The 15,917-nt window shown below is 35.4% G+C and overlaps 1 protein-coding gene across 1 annotated transcript in view; it reads right to left on the bottom strand.

Annotated features, from left to right (window-relative positions):
* The window catches only part of LOC131573266 (guanine nucleotide-binding protein G(q) subunit alpha-like), a 112,282-nt gene that overhangs the window by 12,100 nt on the left and 84,265 nt on the right, over positions 1-15,917 (bottom strand). The window contains exons 4-5 of the mRNA XM_058827052.1: positions 8,103-8,231; positions 7,024-7,153 (exon numbers count right to left, since the gene is read on the bottom strand). Of these exons, the coding sequence (XP_058683035.1) occupies positions 7,024-7,153; positions 8,103-8,231 (259 nt within the window). The remainder of the gene's footprint in view (positions 1-7,023; positions 7,154-8,102; positions 8,232-15,917) is intronic.

The raw sequence follows: 15,917 nt of genomic DNA, 5'->3' as shown, positions 1-15,917 counted from the left end.
GTCAAGTACTTTTTAAATCCAAAAATGGCTCTTAAATTATTTTTCATGATAAAACATGAATGCCAGAACTGGTAGTTTTTTTTTAATACCTACATGTATTTGGGACAATTGAGTGAAAATATTTTAAAATCAAATTCTCCTTGAAAAAAGCTCTTTTCGGGACAGTTCTGAGACTGGTTATTCAGGGGGAAAAAGAAGGGGAAAAAAAAAAGAAGGAAAAAAAAAAAAAGCAGCGACAGTCACATCTTTGCCAAGTAGCAACATTTACAAGCAGTGTTCCTGACAGCCTCTGTATGCCAGTTCAATCCAACCCCCCATTTCCATTATGAACCACCCACTTGAACAAAAAAAAAAGACTGACTCCTCCTAATGCAAATCTTTCCCAGCACTGATAGTTTACATTCAAAAGGTTCTTTATCCATAAGCCAAAAATAAATATGCATTTGTGTGGACAGGTATGAACAGATACAATACATCTAGCAATGAGGTTTGGCACAGGTAGTTATTGTGCTATTTTCTCAAGTTTCCAAATAAACAATCAGTTCTAGAGATTTAATTTCCCATGGGGAAAAAGTAATTAATAATTAATTCCAGTTCTAACTGGAAGTTTTTATTATCCCTCTGCCATATGCTCAATTGTTCTGGATTGTTGGCTGTTGATGAAAAAACCAGCCAACTGAAGCAATACTTTTATTTATGATGTAGAAAAACAGAAGTCCTCTGATCTCAGAATTGTTTTCTTTCAGCCTTCATGCTAAGCCATGTATGACTAACCTATGAATAAGGAACACAGTGCTGGAAAAGAAGTGGAAGCATGCTCATATGTGAACAGCGTGAGAGTTCTGATGAAAAAATGAAATTTTTGTTCAGGTAATTGTCTCTTTGAAGAGAAAACATACTCTGAGCTGTGCAGCTTCAAACCATTTCCTATTTTTGCCCACATCAAAACAAAGTGTGACTGGAACACTGTACCAATTTGTCACCTGTTAACGTATTACACAAAGGAACACTACACAAGTTCCATCTAGGTTCATCTCTTTTGTAGATGTACTTTTGTTCAGATTCAAAAATATAAGCATGTATGCCTGCATCTCCATACCAGTATAAACACAAATGAGCTGACAGTAAAAATACCTATCCTGGGTTTCATGTAATTATTTTAATGTAATTTTAATAAATTAGATTTTAACTGGAATGTTTTTTAACAAACCAAACAACATTGATCCTTTCTCTGTAGGGCAATCTACAAACCATAAATTTTTCCATCAATCAAAAGAATAGTACCTTTATTCAGTTACTTGAAGCACAAAAGTATTGCAGAAAACCACGCTACAAAGTTCATTCAGTTTCAATTTCTAATTGTGGCTGAGATACTGAAGCCCTAATTTTCTTAATAATATCCTGTTCTGCCTTCATCTGATAAAACTGCAAGACACTTCTTCAGTGTAAATTAAGTATTGTGAAGGTAACTACATTAATGTAGGTATCCACTGTCAAGTAAGAGTTCTTCAGGGGCATTGAAGAAGCTATGGAAAAACCTTGACATGATGACAAAGATGGTCCCCAAGGAAACAAAGGAAAAAACCCTCCTTTCACATGTCATACAATATTTTTTCTAGAATCAAAGAAGAAATTACATTGGAGTGTATCCTTACATGGAAGTCAACAGGTATAACTCCTTGCTCCCAGCAGGAGAAACTTTTATCATCCTATCATTTTACTCATGGCTATGTTCAGTCCAGCTTCAATCATCTCTCTTTAGGATGGATATCCCATCCTCTCTACAATTCTGCTTTCAGCCCTCGTAATACAGGAAAACCAAGTCAAAAACTGTTTTCCTGATGGCCACCGTATTTACAGACTATTAAGTCACTTTAATGATCTCCTGTTGGTAACGTTTTGGACGAAATATTTTCAAGAGCAACTTTCTTCCTCGGGTATTTAGCTCCATGCCGCTTCCCTAAGAGACTTAGTCAGATCACCCCTTCTAGTGACATGTAAGCATCTGGTAGTGGTAAATGAACCTGCTATTCTGTATTTCAGAAACCTGGAAGACTTGATGGGGTCACAGCTGCACTTTGTAAGTAACAGCTACTGCTTTAGAAGTCTGTAAACTCCAGATAAAAAGCTGAAAGACTACAGGATGCTGAACACATAATGAGAGAGTATAAAATTACAGCAGCAGAATTCTCAACAAGTGCAAGCAGCAGTCTTCACACATCTGGCTGCTACACCACTGTATGTCACACTGCAGCACAATGGAGCAGGTTTAGACAAGCTTCTGAGGAACTCCTTCAGTTCAGAATGAAGAGAATTGTACCTCATGCAAAAATCTATTTTAGAATATTTCAAAAGGGACTGATCAAGACTGGAACAAAAAAGATTCAATCTGGTTATTACACCAGATTAGATGATGCAGGTCCTTAAAGCTGACAAACCATATTGTAAGGCAGTGAAAGCCAGTGGACAAAAGATGGGGAAATTATGGCATCATTTTTTTTAATGTCCATTAAAAAACTGATTTTGAGGAAATGGCATTGAGTCTTATGGCATTTGCCAAGCTCTCAGAAGAGACAGATCCTGGAAAACACCTTTGTATGTACGAAAGAAGAACAGGCAGGAAGCAGTATTAGACATAGTTTGAAGGCACAGAATCACAGGATGTTTTAAGCTGGAAAAGACCTATAGGATAAGGTGTCTATGATTTCTTAAGCCAAAAAATCAATTTGCCTATTATGTTAAAATCTCAAAATTCTTAAGCCATTCCTGCCTGCTTCATACATTACAATCCTTTTCTACAAGAACTGTAATCTGGGATCAAACCTGTAAATACATGATTATAAGCAGATGGTACTTTTAATAAAACTTTAATGAAAATTGAGTGACATTTTGATGATAAAAAGGGAAGGTGCTACTGTTTTAAGAGAAATTCCATGTCATTATAATGTTAAAATTACCAATTTTGGCTGCAGCTAAATCAAATGTAATTTCTTAAGATACAGTACAAATTTTAAAAAGGGCTTTAAAACAAAAGGTATTTTTTCGAAGGTACAGCACTCAGCAACGATTTCCTCTTACTGAGGAGGTTCAAAATTTACCTCCAATCCTGTTAGAATTTGATGTTTTACAATTTAACCAAAATGTATTCTTTCTGATGATAATCTAAACTGACATTTCCCCCCAAGATATGTTGTGCAATGTTCAGAATACTCATAATGACTTACATATAAAAATCATCTTTCATCAATGCATACTTCATGCTATCCAATGCCTCTGTTGCTTTGCAGCCTCTGAAAATACCTCAGGAAAGACCGCATTTACTTTTTGATAGTTTAGAAAATTTCTAGTTTTCACTTAGCCTATTAATGAAATTAATTTAGATGAACTGAGGAAATTATATTCTGTCTTTTCTGGTTTTGCTCTGAGAACCCTAGAAAAATAAAAACATACATAACCACCACAGAACTATACAAACTATATGAAATCTTATATACCTTAAGACTTCTAGTGCACTAATAAATATGTACAAGCTTCAATAAGCACTCTTCTCTATTTTGCTAAGTACTTAACTAGCTGTGCAAAGATAATGAAAACCACTTTTCTATGGAACTCTATATTACAGATATACTGTTACATCTCTAGTTCTTGCATAACTACAAGTGGTTATGATTCTCTTACAAAGCTGGAACTCATTTTCCTAATTATTGCACTGAGACGCTGAGATTTGATATGTTGAAAGGAGCTACCTCTAATACATATTCAAATATAGCATATCCTGGAAATCTAGAAAAAAAAATGCTTTATTTAAAAAAGTAAGTTGATTTTAAACACAGAGAAAGTTCTAAACTTTACCATTTGATAAAATTGCCAGTTTCTCCAAATTTGCTAGCATAATTCAGAGCCAGAGTGTGACCCACGAGACATAATATATCATAAATCCATTTAAAAGAGAAATGATTCCTTCATTTTTTATCTCACCTCTAATCCTATTGGAGTTTTCTGAAAAACTGAAAAGGTCAAACATTAATAATTAAATTTATAGCATGTTGTCCTTTGTCACATCAGATCAGACTAATGGAATATTTACTTAATTTACAGAACTATTAATGTAATTAGCATATTATGTCCTCTAGCTCAAATTCTGTCCTCATTTTCCTAGACAGACTTTAGAGTTTATTAAGAGCAGAATCTGGAACAGTTAACTATCTCTCCTATCTCTCCTTTGTGTTTAAGTATTTCATGACTGTACATGAACTGAAATTTTTGCAGGATGTGTTAAAATATACCATCCTTACTGACTCCTCCTGTTTTTTATTTATGCACCAATATCAAGTTATATATAATCTAGACACACACTTAAAAGAGATGCCATTGGGTCTGAGTATCGCTTGTTAGAGAAATCATAGCTAAAATGCAGTGGGACAGCCAGGCGCACTTATCTTCAGGACTGAAACTCCCAACTCTTCAGATATTCGTCATGGGAGTGCAATTTCATGAATGCAAAATTCAGAAGTCATCCTGCACATGCCCCTGAATAACAGGCAGTGTGAACCCTTGTCTTATTTTCTGTGTATGTCTTGTGTATACAAGAATTATATTCCTCTGAACTTTTAATTCTTAACTCCTTCAAGGGCATGAAAATAGAAACAGTTCCCAGCTCCACCTCACATATATCCTGCCAGAGACACTAACAAAGGCTCCCAACTAAGTGTAACCTTATCCGATTTATAATCCAAATGTATTTCTCTTGAATATGGTGAGCAATGAAAGAAACACATTTACAATTAACCATCCATCAGGCACTACATTTTGAAATAAAAATCAAGTCTTTATTTCCTAATGAGGAAAGTGATATAACCACCACCCCCCACTACCCTTCCAAATAGAAAATAGTACTTTTTTAAGGTTTGTATTTACTTATGAAAATTACATTAATGAAAAACTGTATCAGCTAAAAAGGAAGACACAAATGATTAAACACTACACTTTTCTTTGTAAAAATGTACTACAGGAAATGAGACTTCAGGCAATATGCAGTGGACTAATTAGAAAAAGAAAGCAGGCCACCTTTCAAAAATCACAGTTTAATCAGGCCATGAAAGCAATGAGAAGGAAATAGCAGAACACTGTAAATTGTCAAGTCTGATATTTTAACTTCAGCATGAGGCACACAGACCAAGGAATGATTAGATTCTATCCTAGTATCACACTGATGGCATACATATTAAGAAAGTGGAGCATTCATACACACTCCCTTCACTTTGGTGCTAAAATTTCAATACTGCTCCACAATTTAAAGCTATGTGTGAAAAGTATCTCTTGGCTGGTTATCAAAATGTTCAAGTTAAATCACTGTCTTCCCTCCTGAGGTTGTGACACATCAGTGAAGAACAAAAATATCTTTGCGGGTTGAATTTCTTAGTTCAAGGTGTCAATAAACACATTTAAAGCCATATTTCTACCACATTCAGACAAACTATGCTTTGCTTTAAATGGAATAAATAAACATATTTTTCCATTAATTCTGGGACTGCAATGTTTAGAGATACAGGGGAGAGAAAAAGGGAAGAAGGCAGTGTCCTGGCATACAATGAAAATCTAGATAGGCTACAAGTTTGCTGAAAGCCAAAACTTAACTCACCCAGATTGGTGCTCAGCTCTAAGACTGTCTGGACCCTTTCCAGAGTTAGAGTAACACAGGCCTAAGTGTGCTGGAAAGCCGACTAGACTATGTATGTATATATGACTTGAAAACAAAATCTGGTTTGAATTGAAGTCACGAATATATTTTAAACTAGAAGTCAAAAGGTTCAGATGTTTTCCTCTGTTGTTAAAAAGAAACATGAATAGTTTAGTAGTGAGGTTTAAAAACCACCTGCAAGAAGTTTTTGACTTCCATGAAGCTTATTTTGAATATTCTTTTTTGAATAGTCTAACTATTCAAAATAGTTAGAATAGTATTTGAAAATTATCGTAACTAATTCTTCTTTATGCAATTTTCAATAAATTTACTTTGATTTGTACAATTAAAATGCTTAGTATTTGTGTGTTTACTTTGTGGCTACAAAAGAATAATGCAAACAGAAGAAGACAGAACGACACATCTCCAGTTTGACTTGAAACAAACCAAGTCTGACAGATTTATCTTTTTTAACTATACATGTCTAGCTTCCAAAATTACAGGAGATGAAGCTGGTGCAGACTACATCATAATTTCTGGAAATTCAGTTTTGAATGACACAGATAATTATTCAATTAACATAACAATAACTTTGTTTTATGAAAACACTACAAATGTAAATTTTTCCAGAGCTCCAAGGTTTTTTTAAAAAAATAATCCCAAAAAAAGTTCAAAATACAAAATATGATTGTCCAGGGACACCTGTTTTACTTTACATCAAGCACTGTCTTAAACAGTGCAACTTTTTAACGTATGTGCTGAAAGATTTGCACAGGGCAGTGCTAATGAGCAAAATTCATAAAAGTTTAATAAGTAACTTAAAAGAGCCCTCAGGAGAGGCAAAATACACTCACCATAAAAAAATCATCCTCAGTCTTCATTTGAAACTGCATTCAAAATAATGGACAGTGTGCTTTGAACCCTCAGCCCACACACTTGCTTACTTCTCTTGTTTTTTTTTTGAAATAAAAATACAATATGCACCTTGGGCTTTAAGTCAAAGGAATGAAGTTTACTATCCTAGGTTCTGTTCCTTAGGAATCTATACATTTCGTTTTCATTTACAACACCTATTATTGTGGTGTAAATAATAGTAACTGAACAAACATATTCAACTATATAACTCCTCAACACAACACAGGGACTTCCTTGAATCCTTATGGATCCACTTAGCCCTACTTGAAGATTGAGCCCTTCCTCCCCTTTGATACTTAAAGTGCTTCTCACTGGCACTGGGAACCAGTTGTGCCTGATTGCTTGTAGATACATTTACGAAACACCTGGGACTGGATTGGTAAAACCACTTTTTTTTTAACTCATGAGTTTTGTTGACAATTGCTTACCTCATTATCTGACTCCACAAGCACTTGATCATATTCACTAAGAGCTACTAGGAACATGATAGATGTGACATTTTCAAAGCAATGTATCCATTTTCTTCTTTCTGATCGTTGGCCTCCTACATCCACCATTCTGCAAAATTAACAGCCACATCAATTCCATGAACACCTTAACAGAAAAACCCCCAACCACAAACACAACAAAATTATAGGATTTAGCTAAAAACACAAATTACTTTGGTTTTCTTAATGATTTTTTCCACTGATATTTAATAGTATCTGTTGTAAGCAGACAATCATGTTTGCTTTAAGTCTGATGGATTTTCTGTATTTGAACAATTGTGAGTCTCAAACCCCTCAGAATTATGAGATATAAAGGTCTCATCAGCAATGATTTGGCAATGGATGCCACATGTATTTGGCAACAGACACAAACAAAACAGATAGTGGACCACCTTTCCGCCCCACATATCAGAATCAAAATCCACAACTTGTTAAAGCTGCCCCATTTTAAGCACAGAAATAGAAAACAATGCATATCTACTAAAGGTTTTGACAGCCAAAATCAAAATTCATGTTTGCTTGCAGAGTATTCCCACTTCATCCCATGTCTCAGTGTAAACATGGGTGTCTAACCTGTAATTACAATTCCTTAGTTATTTTTTGAACAACTGTACTAGCACTAAAGTAGGGTGGTATTTCTCTAGAAGTCACCTACACAAATGGCAACTTTTTACTCCATAATTTTTATGACAAGGACAAACGATTGTATGTTTTCAGATTATTATACACTGTGAAACTTTGACATATATATTATTGAAAAGATGAATTGCAGATTTTCTATCTGTAAAAACTACTCTCAAAAATAATAAACCTAACTGTCTTTGACCCTTCTGACATCTTCAACATGAGCTCCTAAATATATGTGGACAATTACATGAAGATAAATTGACTAAGCCCAAATTTTAGAAATAGAATAATTGCTTTTTATGTACTTTAAACCAGTATCATTGCTTGACATTGCTAATGTAAAAGGAAACAAAAGAAACAAAGGAAGTGGGTGCTAAAATTTTTTTTCTTACCTGAAAATGACGCTTTGTAGATCAAATGGATATTCAATGATCCCTGTTGTTGGGACTCGAACTCTGAGCACATCCTGCTGGGTTGGCAGATAGGTGGAATCTGCTATGCGGTCCAAATCATTAAGATAGCTATAAACAGGGAGAAACAACAGGAATGCTAGACAGTGACACCATCATCCCACTGAGGAAAAGAGAAAGGAAAACTTGGGAAGGAAATGGGCTGTGAGGTAGGGAGAAGTATAACAGAAAAAAAAAAAAAGCATTATTGGCAGAAAAGAGGGGACAAAATATAAAAATGTACTCCATCCCCACTTACATAGGTTCAAACTAATTCAACAAGAAAGGTAACGTAATTACTGTGGTGGTTTTTTCCCATACAACTTTGCTTGGCTTTCAAATGTAAATTCACCAAAGTTGTCAATTACATAGTTATAGGAAATTTAGAGACATAGTATTATACAAAGTGTGAAAAATATAAAATTGCTTTGAATATATGATGCATTTCTTGATATTCAGTCTGCAGTGCCTACACACATACCCCCAGATAAACTAACATGAACCTTCCAAAGAACAATGGACTGCTGTAGAATAGATAGCAGTCTACAGCAGTCTGGTGAGCTGACTAGTAATAGATCATTACCATTTATAAAATGACAGGAGGATAAAGAGCACTGTTTTGAGACTAAATTAAAATGGAAAAGCCCAACCTGACAATTAAAACACTCTCCAGATCTTGTTACCAGGAGGCAGCATAAACTAATTAGTGGGATCTCTGACACCTGAAGTCCTGCATTCACTGAAACTTCTGATTAAGTTGATAAGCCTGCAGTACTTGAAACACACCCCAGTTGACTAGAAAGTAACCCAAAATTGCTATAAAATTGTTTGTAAAGGTTCAGTAACTACAACATAGAACTATCCTGTTTATTGGTTAATGCTGAGTTTCAATCATAAAGCACCAGTGTACTGAACATTTTAATTTAGTGTCACGAAAAACATCCTCCAAAAAAGAAGGTACCCATGTGTATGTCCGTGAGCTAGACATCTCATGAAGTCAGTGCACCAAGAAGCTTACACTCCACCCATGGTGGACATGTGGCAGAAAGACTGCTGCAGAAAACCAAGTTCTTGACATTTGGCTAGTACACAGCAGAAAAATAACCTACAGTTAGCCACTATAAATTAACGTAACTTCATTCAAGGGATGAGAGCAATGGTCTTGTAATTTTATAATGATGATGAAATGTCACCAACTTCTGAACATGTTCCTGTAGTAATTAGTGAAGGCTAATATAGGCTTTTATAATCAGACTTCTTGTACATGTTTTAAATTACTTTTTAATAAAATAGTGAGAAGTTATCCTGAACAATGACAGAAACAAAGAAGTTTAAAATAAGCTTAAAGTAAAAATATAGAAGAATTTGTTAGATTTGGGGAAGAGCCAAATTATTACTGGCTCAATTATATAATTATCCAATTTCCTTCACTATGACTTTATTAATGGAGTATCAATTCAATAGTAAATAACAGTGTGAGAAAGATGTATTGAACACTGTATCTCAGGTAAGCCAGAAGGTACTAATCTGAAAAATATTTTCTGAGAATGCTAATTGGTTTCTGGCAGTGAGAAAAAGACTTGAGAGTCTGAGCACAGGATCTGCAGTGTGGGTTTTTTACACAAAAAGCAGCAGGAACAAGCTCATCATCAATTTGTTAGTGGAAAAGGAAAAAAAAAAAAGTGAATGACATCCATAACCATAAGAAAGTGACAGACCCCAAATAAGATTCTTATTCCCTCCCACCCACAGAAGAATTTGTTTTACTTTGTGATGAAATTTTGGAAGGAGATAAAAAAGCATTGCCAGTCATTACATGCTACAGTAATATTCTTAAGAGCAGGAGAATTTTAACTGAACAAATTGGCAGGCAGCCAATTTATACAATTGTCTTGTTGCATTCCTTTGGCAAGCTTTAGCTGTGGTCTCCAAGGTGAGCCTAGTTACTGCATCTCTGCACAGTGGATGTTTTACTAAGATATTTGGTAATGCACATATAGCTGATTTTAGAAATGTGATCAAGCAAAAATACTATTACATTGTTACATCTCATTTGTGTTTCTAAAAAATCAATAAATGAGCAGATGATGTTTTGTGGGGTTTTTTGGTTTTTGGAAATTCCAGAAACATTACTTTAACCTTAAAAAATACTTACCTTTTCCTTGTTCTCATCCTTTATGCTCAAGTTCTGCTCACTCAGTAGCCAAACTCAGAACACTGCCTTTTCTCTCATTTCACCTGTAGCCACCTACAGAGCCTATACAGTCCACAGAGGAGTCCTTATGTATCCTTATGGATTCTTACTTAATTCCCTGGATTTCTTCACTTAACAGATTTAAGAGTGTTGGGTGGGCTCTCTAAGAACTGTCCTGAATTACACATTCAAACCCAGAATCAAGAAATTAGTGTCAAAACAGAAGTATCTCACAGAAAAAATAATAAAATCAGAAGATGCACAAAAACCTGTAACAAGAAAATCTTTTTGACAATCATAATCAGTATCTATGGGCTAACAAAATCCATTTAGAATATATCCTGTGATTTTTTTTTTGTTTTCCAGCAATATTTAGCCCCTACCACTTTTATTCTAACTTAAAACTTCATAAATGAACATACTATTGTATCAATTAATTTAAATTAAAATATCCCAAGTCTTTGTTGTACAGCTTGAAGTCTTTTATCATTGCTATTTTAATGCTGTGACCATACAGCAAATTGTCAATGAAATGTCAATTTCTAGATAGAAGAATGGTTTTAATTTTGATTTGTTGTTCCTATGTTTTGTAGTTTTCATTGGTTTTTTCCCCCTTTGTTGCATTTTTTGTTTATGTTTGTTCTGCTTTTTGGGGTTTTTTCTCTTTTTTGGAGTTTCTTCACATTTCATTTTAAAAGAGACTTCCGCTGAAAAATTAGGTGTGCTGGAATTCAGATTTAAATCAAGTTTTGCACTGTTATTCTGAAGCAAAGGAACAGGTATCTTCTGCTACTGATAGTTCTGCAGACAATTACACTTCCAGTTACCTAATGAAGGTATGTAATATTGTGTTCTGCTATCAGCAGGGATTAAACATGTGTTCTGCTGTTCAGGGGGATTAAACATGTTTCTGAAAATCACACTGCTCTGCCAGCAGCAGCAACACGAAGTTGCCTTCAAGATATTTTAAAATCACTAAAAATGCTGCAAGTTTCTTTTTAAATTTACATAACCTCTAAAACAAAGTAAAAATTTAAAAAACCTTCTATTTTCTTTAAGTAAGAACATCTATCATTGGGATAGGGTCTTTTCCTTCCATCTTATGCACTGTTTTATATCATTGTCTGAAGACTTTTGATATATGACAGAAATAAAATGTCTCATTTCAGTCAGATGCAGTCTTTCTAAAATACCAGTGACAGCAAAATCAACACACATAAGCTCAATACATTATCATAACTTGCGTATTAATTGCAAAACACTACATCTCTATATCCACAGTACTACACAGACAAAAACCCAAGGCATTTTCTCTTTATGAAGCACAAGAATGGATTCTGGCATTGCATTAGAATGGATGGGGTGTCAAGTCTGATCATTCTGAACAACTGGTTGTTGAGCTGAGTCACTATTTCAAAATGCTGAGAGGGAATATGGAAATGAATGCAGCTGACTACATAAAAAGAAAAGACAAGTAGATAACAATTAATATTTAAAGACATACCAGCAGCACACACATTTCTCACATACTACTATTCTAACTGTTCCTGTAACATTGAAAATTTATTATTTGGCTTACCATGGTTTATTTACTGTCAAATAAAGACTTATACTTTCAAAGTTTCCTTGTACCAAAATAATTGGATTGGATGAATTTTTTTTTTACCCTCATGAAAGATGGGGTTTAAAGAAATTCCCTGATCACCACAGAAGTGCAGCATTGCACACATAAGCTTTAAACATCCTACAGCTTATTAAACTAAAAGTAAGCTAAAATAAAAGTAATGTATTTATTTTAAAATTTATTTTAAAATTACTTTATCAGGCAGCAACTGTAAATTAAAACATCTAAAGTGCTAGCTAATGCCAATTGTCTTCTTTCAACTGTTGGCTCCAGACCACCCTAGCTGCTCCTCTGCCCATCCCCAGCTGCCGGCCCCTTCACTTGTGCAACAGCCTGATAACACACGTCAAAATTATTTGGAATAGTGAAGAAACACTACTGAAATTGTTCTGATTACAGTTTATTTGATGGATGTGGCAAGTCCATAAACTCCAGCAGGAAAGCAGAGTGGAGCTACTTCCTCTACTGGCTTATCTGCAACCAGAAGAGAACTTGTGAAGCCATGGCTATGTGGAATGTGTTGAGTTTTTGAATGTAGATGGATGAGAAGTAAATGATGATTTTGATGGGCTTTTGGATGTACCTGCTTACTAATAAACTGTGATTCTAAAGCACTTAGCTAATGCAGCCCTAAAGTACTGACAACTATACTGCCCTCCTGGGCAAACAAATCCTACATATAAACAAAAAATATAAACATGTAAGAGATATGCACAGTGTGTTTTAGGGTGGAAGCCCAACTTGAAATGAATTTACAAATATTGCAGTCAGTACCAACGCACTCAACTCTCCAATGTAAACTGCAACTGGCTACACATGCACTCTTGCAAACAAATCACAAGACTTGATATAGCTACATTCTTACACAAAAGGAGAATAGCCAATGACTGCCCTGACCAGATATTTTTTCGGTTTATTAGCTTAAGATTTTAAAGTCATAATCACAATATGGGTATTGGAAATACCCTGGAAGCCATCCTGAGAGCTAGTCCAATAGTCAGTAACCACCATCATTACCTGCAACTGCTCAAGACATTTAGGTCTCAGCTACATGGTACTCAGACTTCATTTTCACCACCTACTAAGAAGTCTTATTTTGATGAGTCACACTGTAGCTATATGTCCTCTCACCCAAACAGTACCTACTCAGCTAGGCATTATAGAAAGGAAAGAAAATGGGGAAATACATGGTTCTGAGTAAATTTATAATACAGTCCAAGTTTCAAAATTTAATCATATCTGTAATTAGTTTTAATAAAAATGAATTTTAGTGGCTGCTGAGGTAATTTTCCAGGGGGTTGCCATAGTTACAGGCAGAAGGTGCATTACTGAGGCAATGAGTATGTAATGAGCTGCTGGCAGTGGACCTCCCTTGACGTCATGACAAGCTGCCAGCATCTAGCAACACACCTGTGATCCACAGGCTGACCAGAAGCAGAGGAAGACTTTTGTTTTCTAGTCAACACTAAGAGCAAAGTAATTTTAATGCACTTCACATCACCTATGACAAGGTCCAAGCCTGCAGCCAGCTTCAGAGAAGCTGCCAGGTTATGGAGGTGCTAGTAACACCCTTGGAAAAAAGCACATGTCAAAGTACTGTTGGCCCACATTTCAAAATGAACAGCAGAAATAGGATTATGGAAGTAGACTGACTCTGTACTTTCCTATATGTATTTCCATATAGAAATCAAGCAAGGAAGTGAGACTCCTAAGCTTAATAAACAGACAACAGTTGTTTTAACCAGTAAAGTTCTTTAATAAACTGGGTGTGACTCCAGCCACCACAAATGCGCAGCTCAATACTGAGCCTATTTTCTATGGCTGCATCACCTAATGAAGACAGACCATCAAAAGTCACTTGTATTTTCTTTCAGAAATTAAGATCTTGGAGCGCTTTCAACATGGGGCAGACAATTCAAAGAAACACCCTCCTCCAGACATGAGCTACTACTTACCAGCATCTTTGAGGTCAGATTTTTCCAAGTAATCAGGTGATAAAGAAGCATTTTCTAAGGAATAAATCCATAGGATTTATTCCTTAGAAAAGTTCCATAGGAACTTACAGAATTTAGTTCCATAGGAACTATGTTCAGCGTATAGCCTATTTGATCAGGTGCAGGCAGTAAGGCATGGGCAGGCAAAGGTAGAAAGGTTACAGCCTTCAATCCACCTCTAACAATTACCCTTTCTGAGGTTAGAAATGAGACTTGTCTGCTCATCAGTATTATCTAATAACTTTTCCTAAACTCAGCAGGCAAAACTGATGTAGCAAGGTGCTGAATTAATACTCACTAGCACACTATGAAACCCTGTGCTTAGGAGTCCTGAGACACTTTGAGCACAGAAGTCCCTGGAGAGCAAAATGCCTCTGAAACACAGTGCTGAGGAGAAAGGATCTGACTAACACCATACCAGAAACACTATGTTACAAATCTCTAAATAAAACCAAACATGTTGAGATAGAAGTAATTATTGGCACTGATAGAAAGGTCAGTGTAAAACCAGAGAAGACGATTTGCTATCATCCAGCCAGCCAACACATCTCTACAGGAAAACCTGAGTATAGGGAACAGGGAAGGCATGAACCTCAAAAAATTCTACAAATTCCGTTGTTTAACATAAAGGTTTGTTGGTGATTTCAGTGTAACCACATCTATAAAAGCAAGACCTATCAACAACATATCACGTGCAAATGCTTTCACACTGCATTCAATGGCATGACAGATTTTGGTATAATAGTAACCATAAACATTTACATCTTTTCAACCCTGAAGTTCTGAGGTTTAGTGTAAAAAAACTGCTTTCCTCAAGATTAAGACAGTTCATATAACCCTCTCCAAATGCTCTGCATAGACAGTGGCAGTGCAAGAGAAAATAGAAATGCAACCAAAGTCTATGATAAAGAATAATTAGGCAAGGTATTTAGTAAGATTTGATATATCTCTGTCCTTTGAAGCCTAGATACTCTAGAGTGGACTGGGGCTTTACTCCATATTATTGTTGGAGTTTGGGGTGGTTTGAGGGTGGGGTTGAAGTTTAGTTTGTTCTGCAAAACTTTGAGGCAGCTGATGTCTGTCCAAACAAAACTGTCCAAAAAAACCCTAGCAACTAATTTTGACCATGTGCTGAAAAACAAAAGCCTTTTTTCTCTTACATCTATAAGAAAACACACAATTAGCTTGACTTTCAACAGCACATATGCAAAATGCTGAAGCTGCTGTAGCAGGATTTTTCCTGCCTCACAGAGTTGCCAGAATAACTGACACAAGTGTCCTCTATGCTAACAGCCAGCAGTTCAGTAAATGGAATCAATTTGCAGCATACAAAACTAAATACAAACAAGTACTGGCTGTGTTCTCAGAACTTCTGTAGAGGTTTGTGTTTCTAAGACTCTACACCATTGCTGAAAAGTTGAGGTAAATTACCAGTTTCCAGAACTACCTCATCTTAATCTATAGTAAACACAATTAACCTAAGATTGAAGTGAAGTAGGAAGAAGTCACAGAGTTGTTTTTAACCATATTCCACCCAAATCCTACCTAGCTGTCTTCCTCAATTTCTTACATCACTAAAAGCCAACCTTAGCGAAGGCTAAAAAAGACAAGTCACCAAATAAAAAAATGCTCATGCAAATCCTTCTTTTTAGGAAATGTGGTGTAAAATTATACAGTCATTAAGAACATGTTTGGTGCTGCATGAAAAAAAGCATACTGAAAGAAATACATTCTGTATACTGCTTTACATAGTCCTACTTCCCGCTTTGAATTTCTTAAGTTCTGTTGCATAACCTCCAGGTTTTCTATGGGAAGCAGTACTTTGGTATGCATGTCCCATCTTTCTTCAGATATTGCTTTTATTTTGGAACTATATCTGAGGCATAAGATAGGATTAGCATGGTTCTGCTAGTACTTGATCTTTAAATTTCAGACTTTCATTTTTA

The sequence above is a fragment of the Poecile atricapillus genome, chromosome Z, assembly GCF_030490865.1.
Source record: "Poecile atricapillus isolate bPoeAtr1 chromosome Z, bPoeAtr1.hap1, whole genome shotgun sequence".
Taxonomy (NCBI): Eukaryota; Metazoa; Chordata; class Aves; order Passeriformes; family Paridae; genus Poecile; species Poecile atricapillus.
This window is presented reverse-complemented; position numbering and strand designations above follow the sequence as displayed.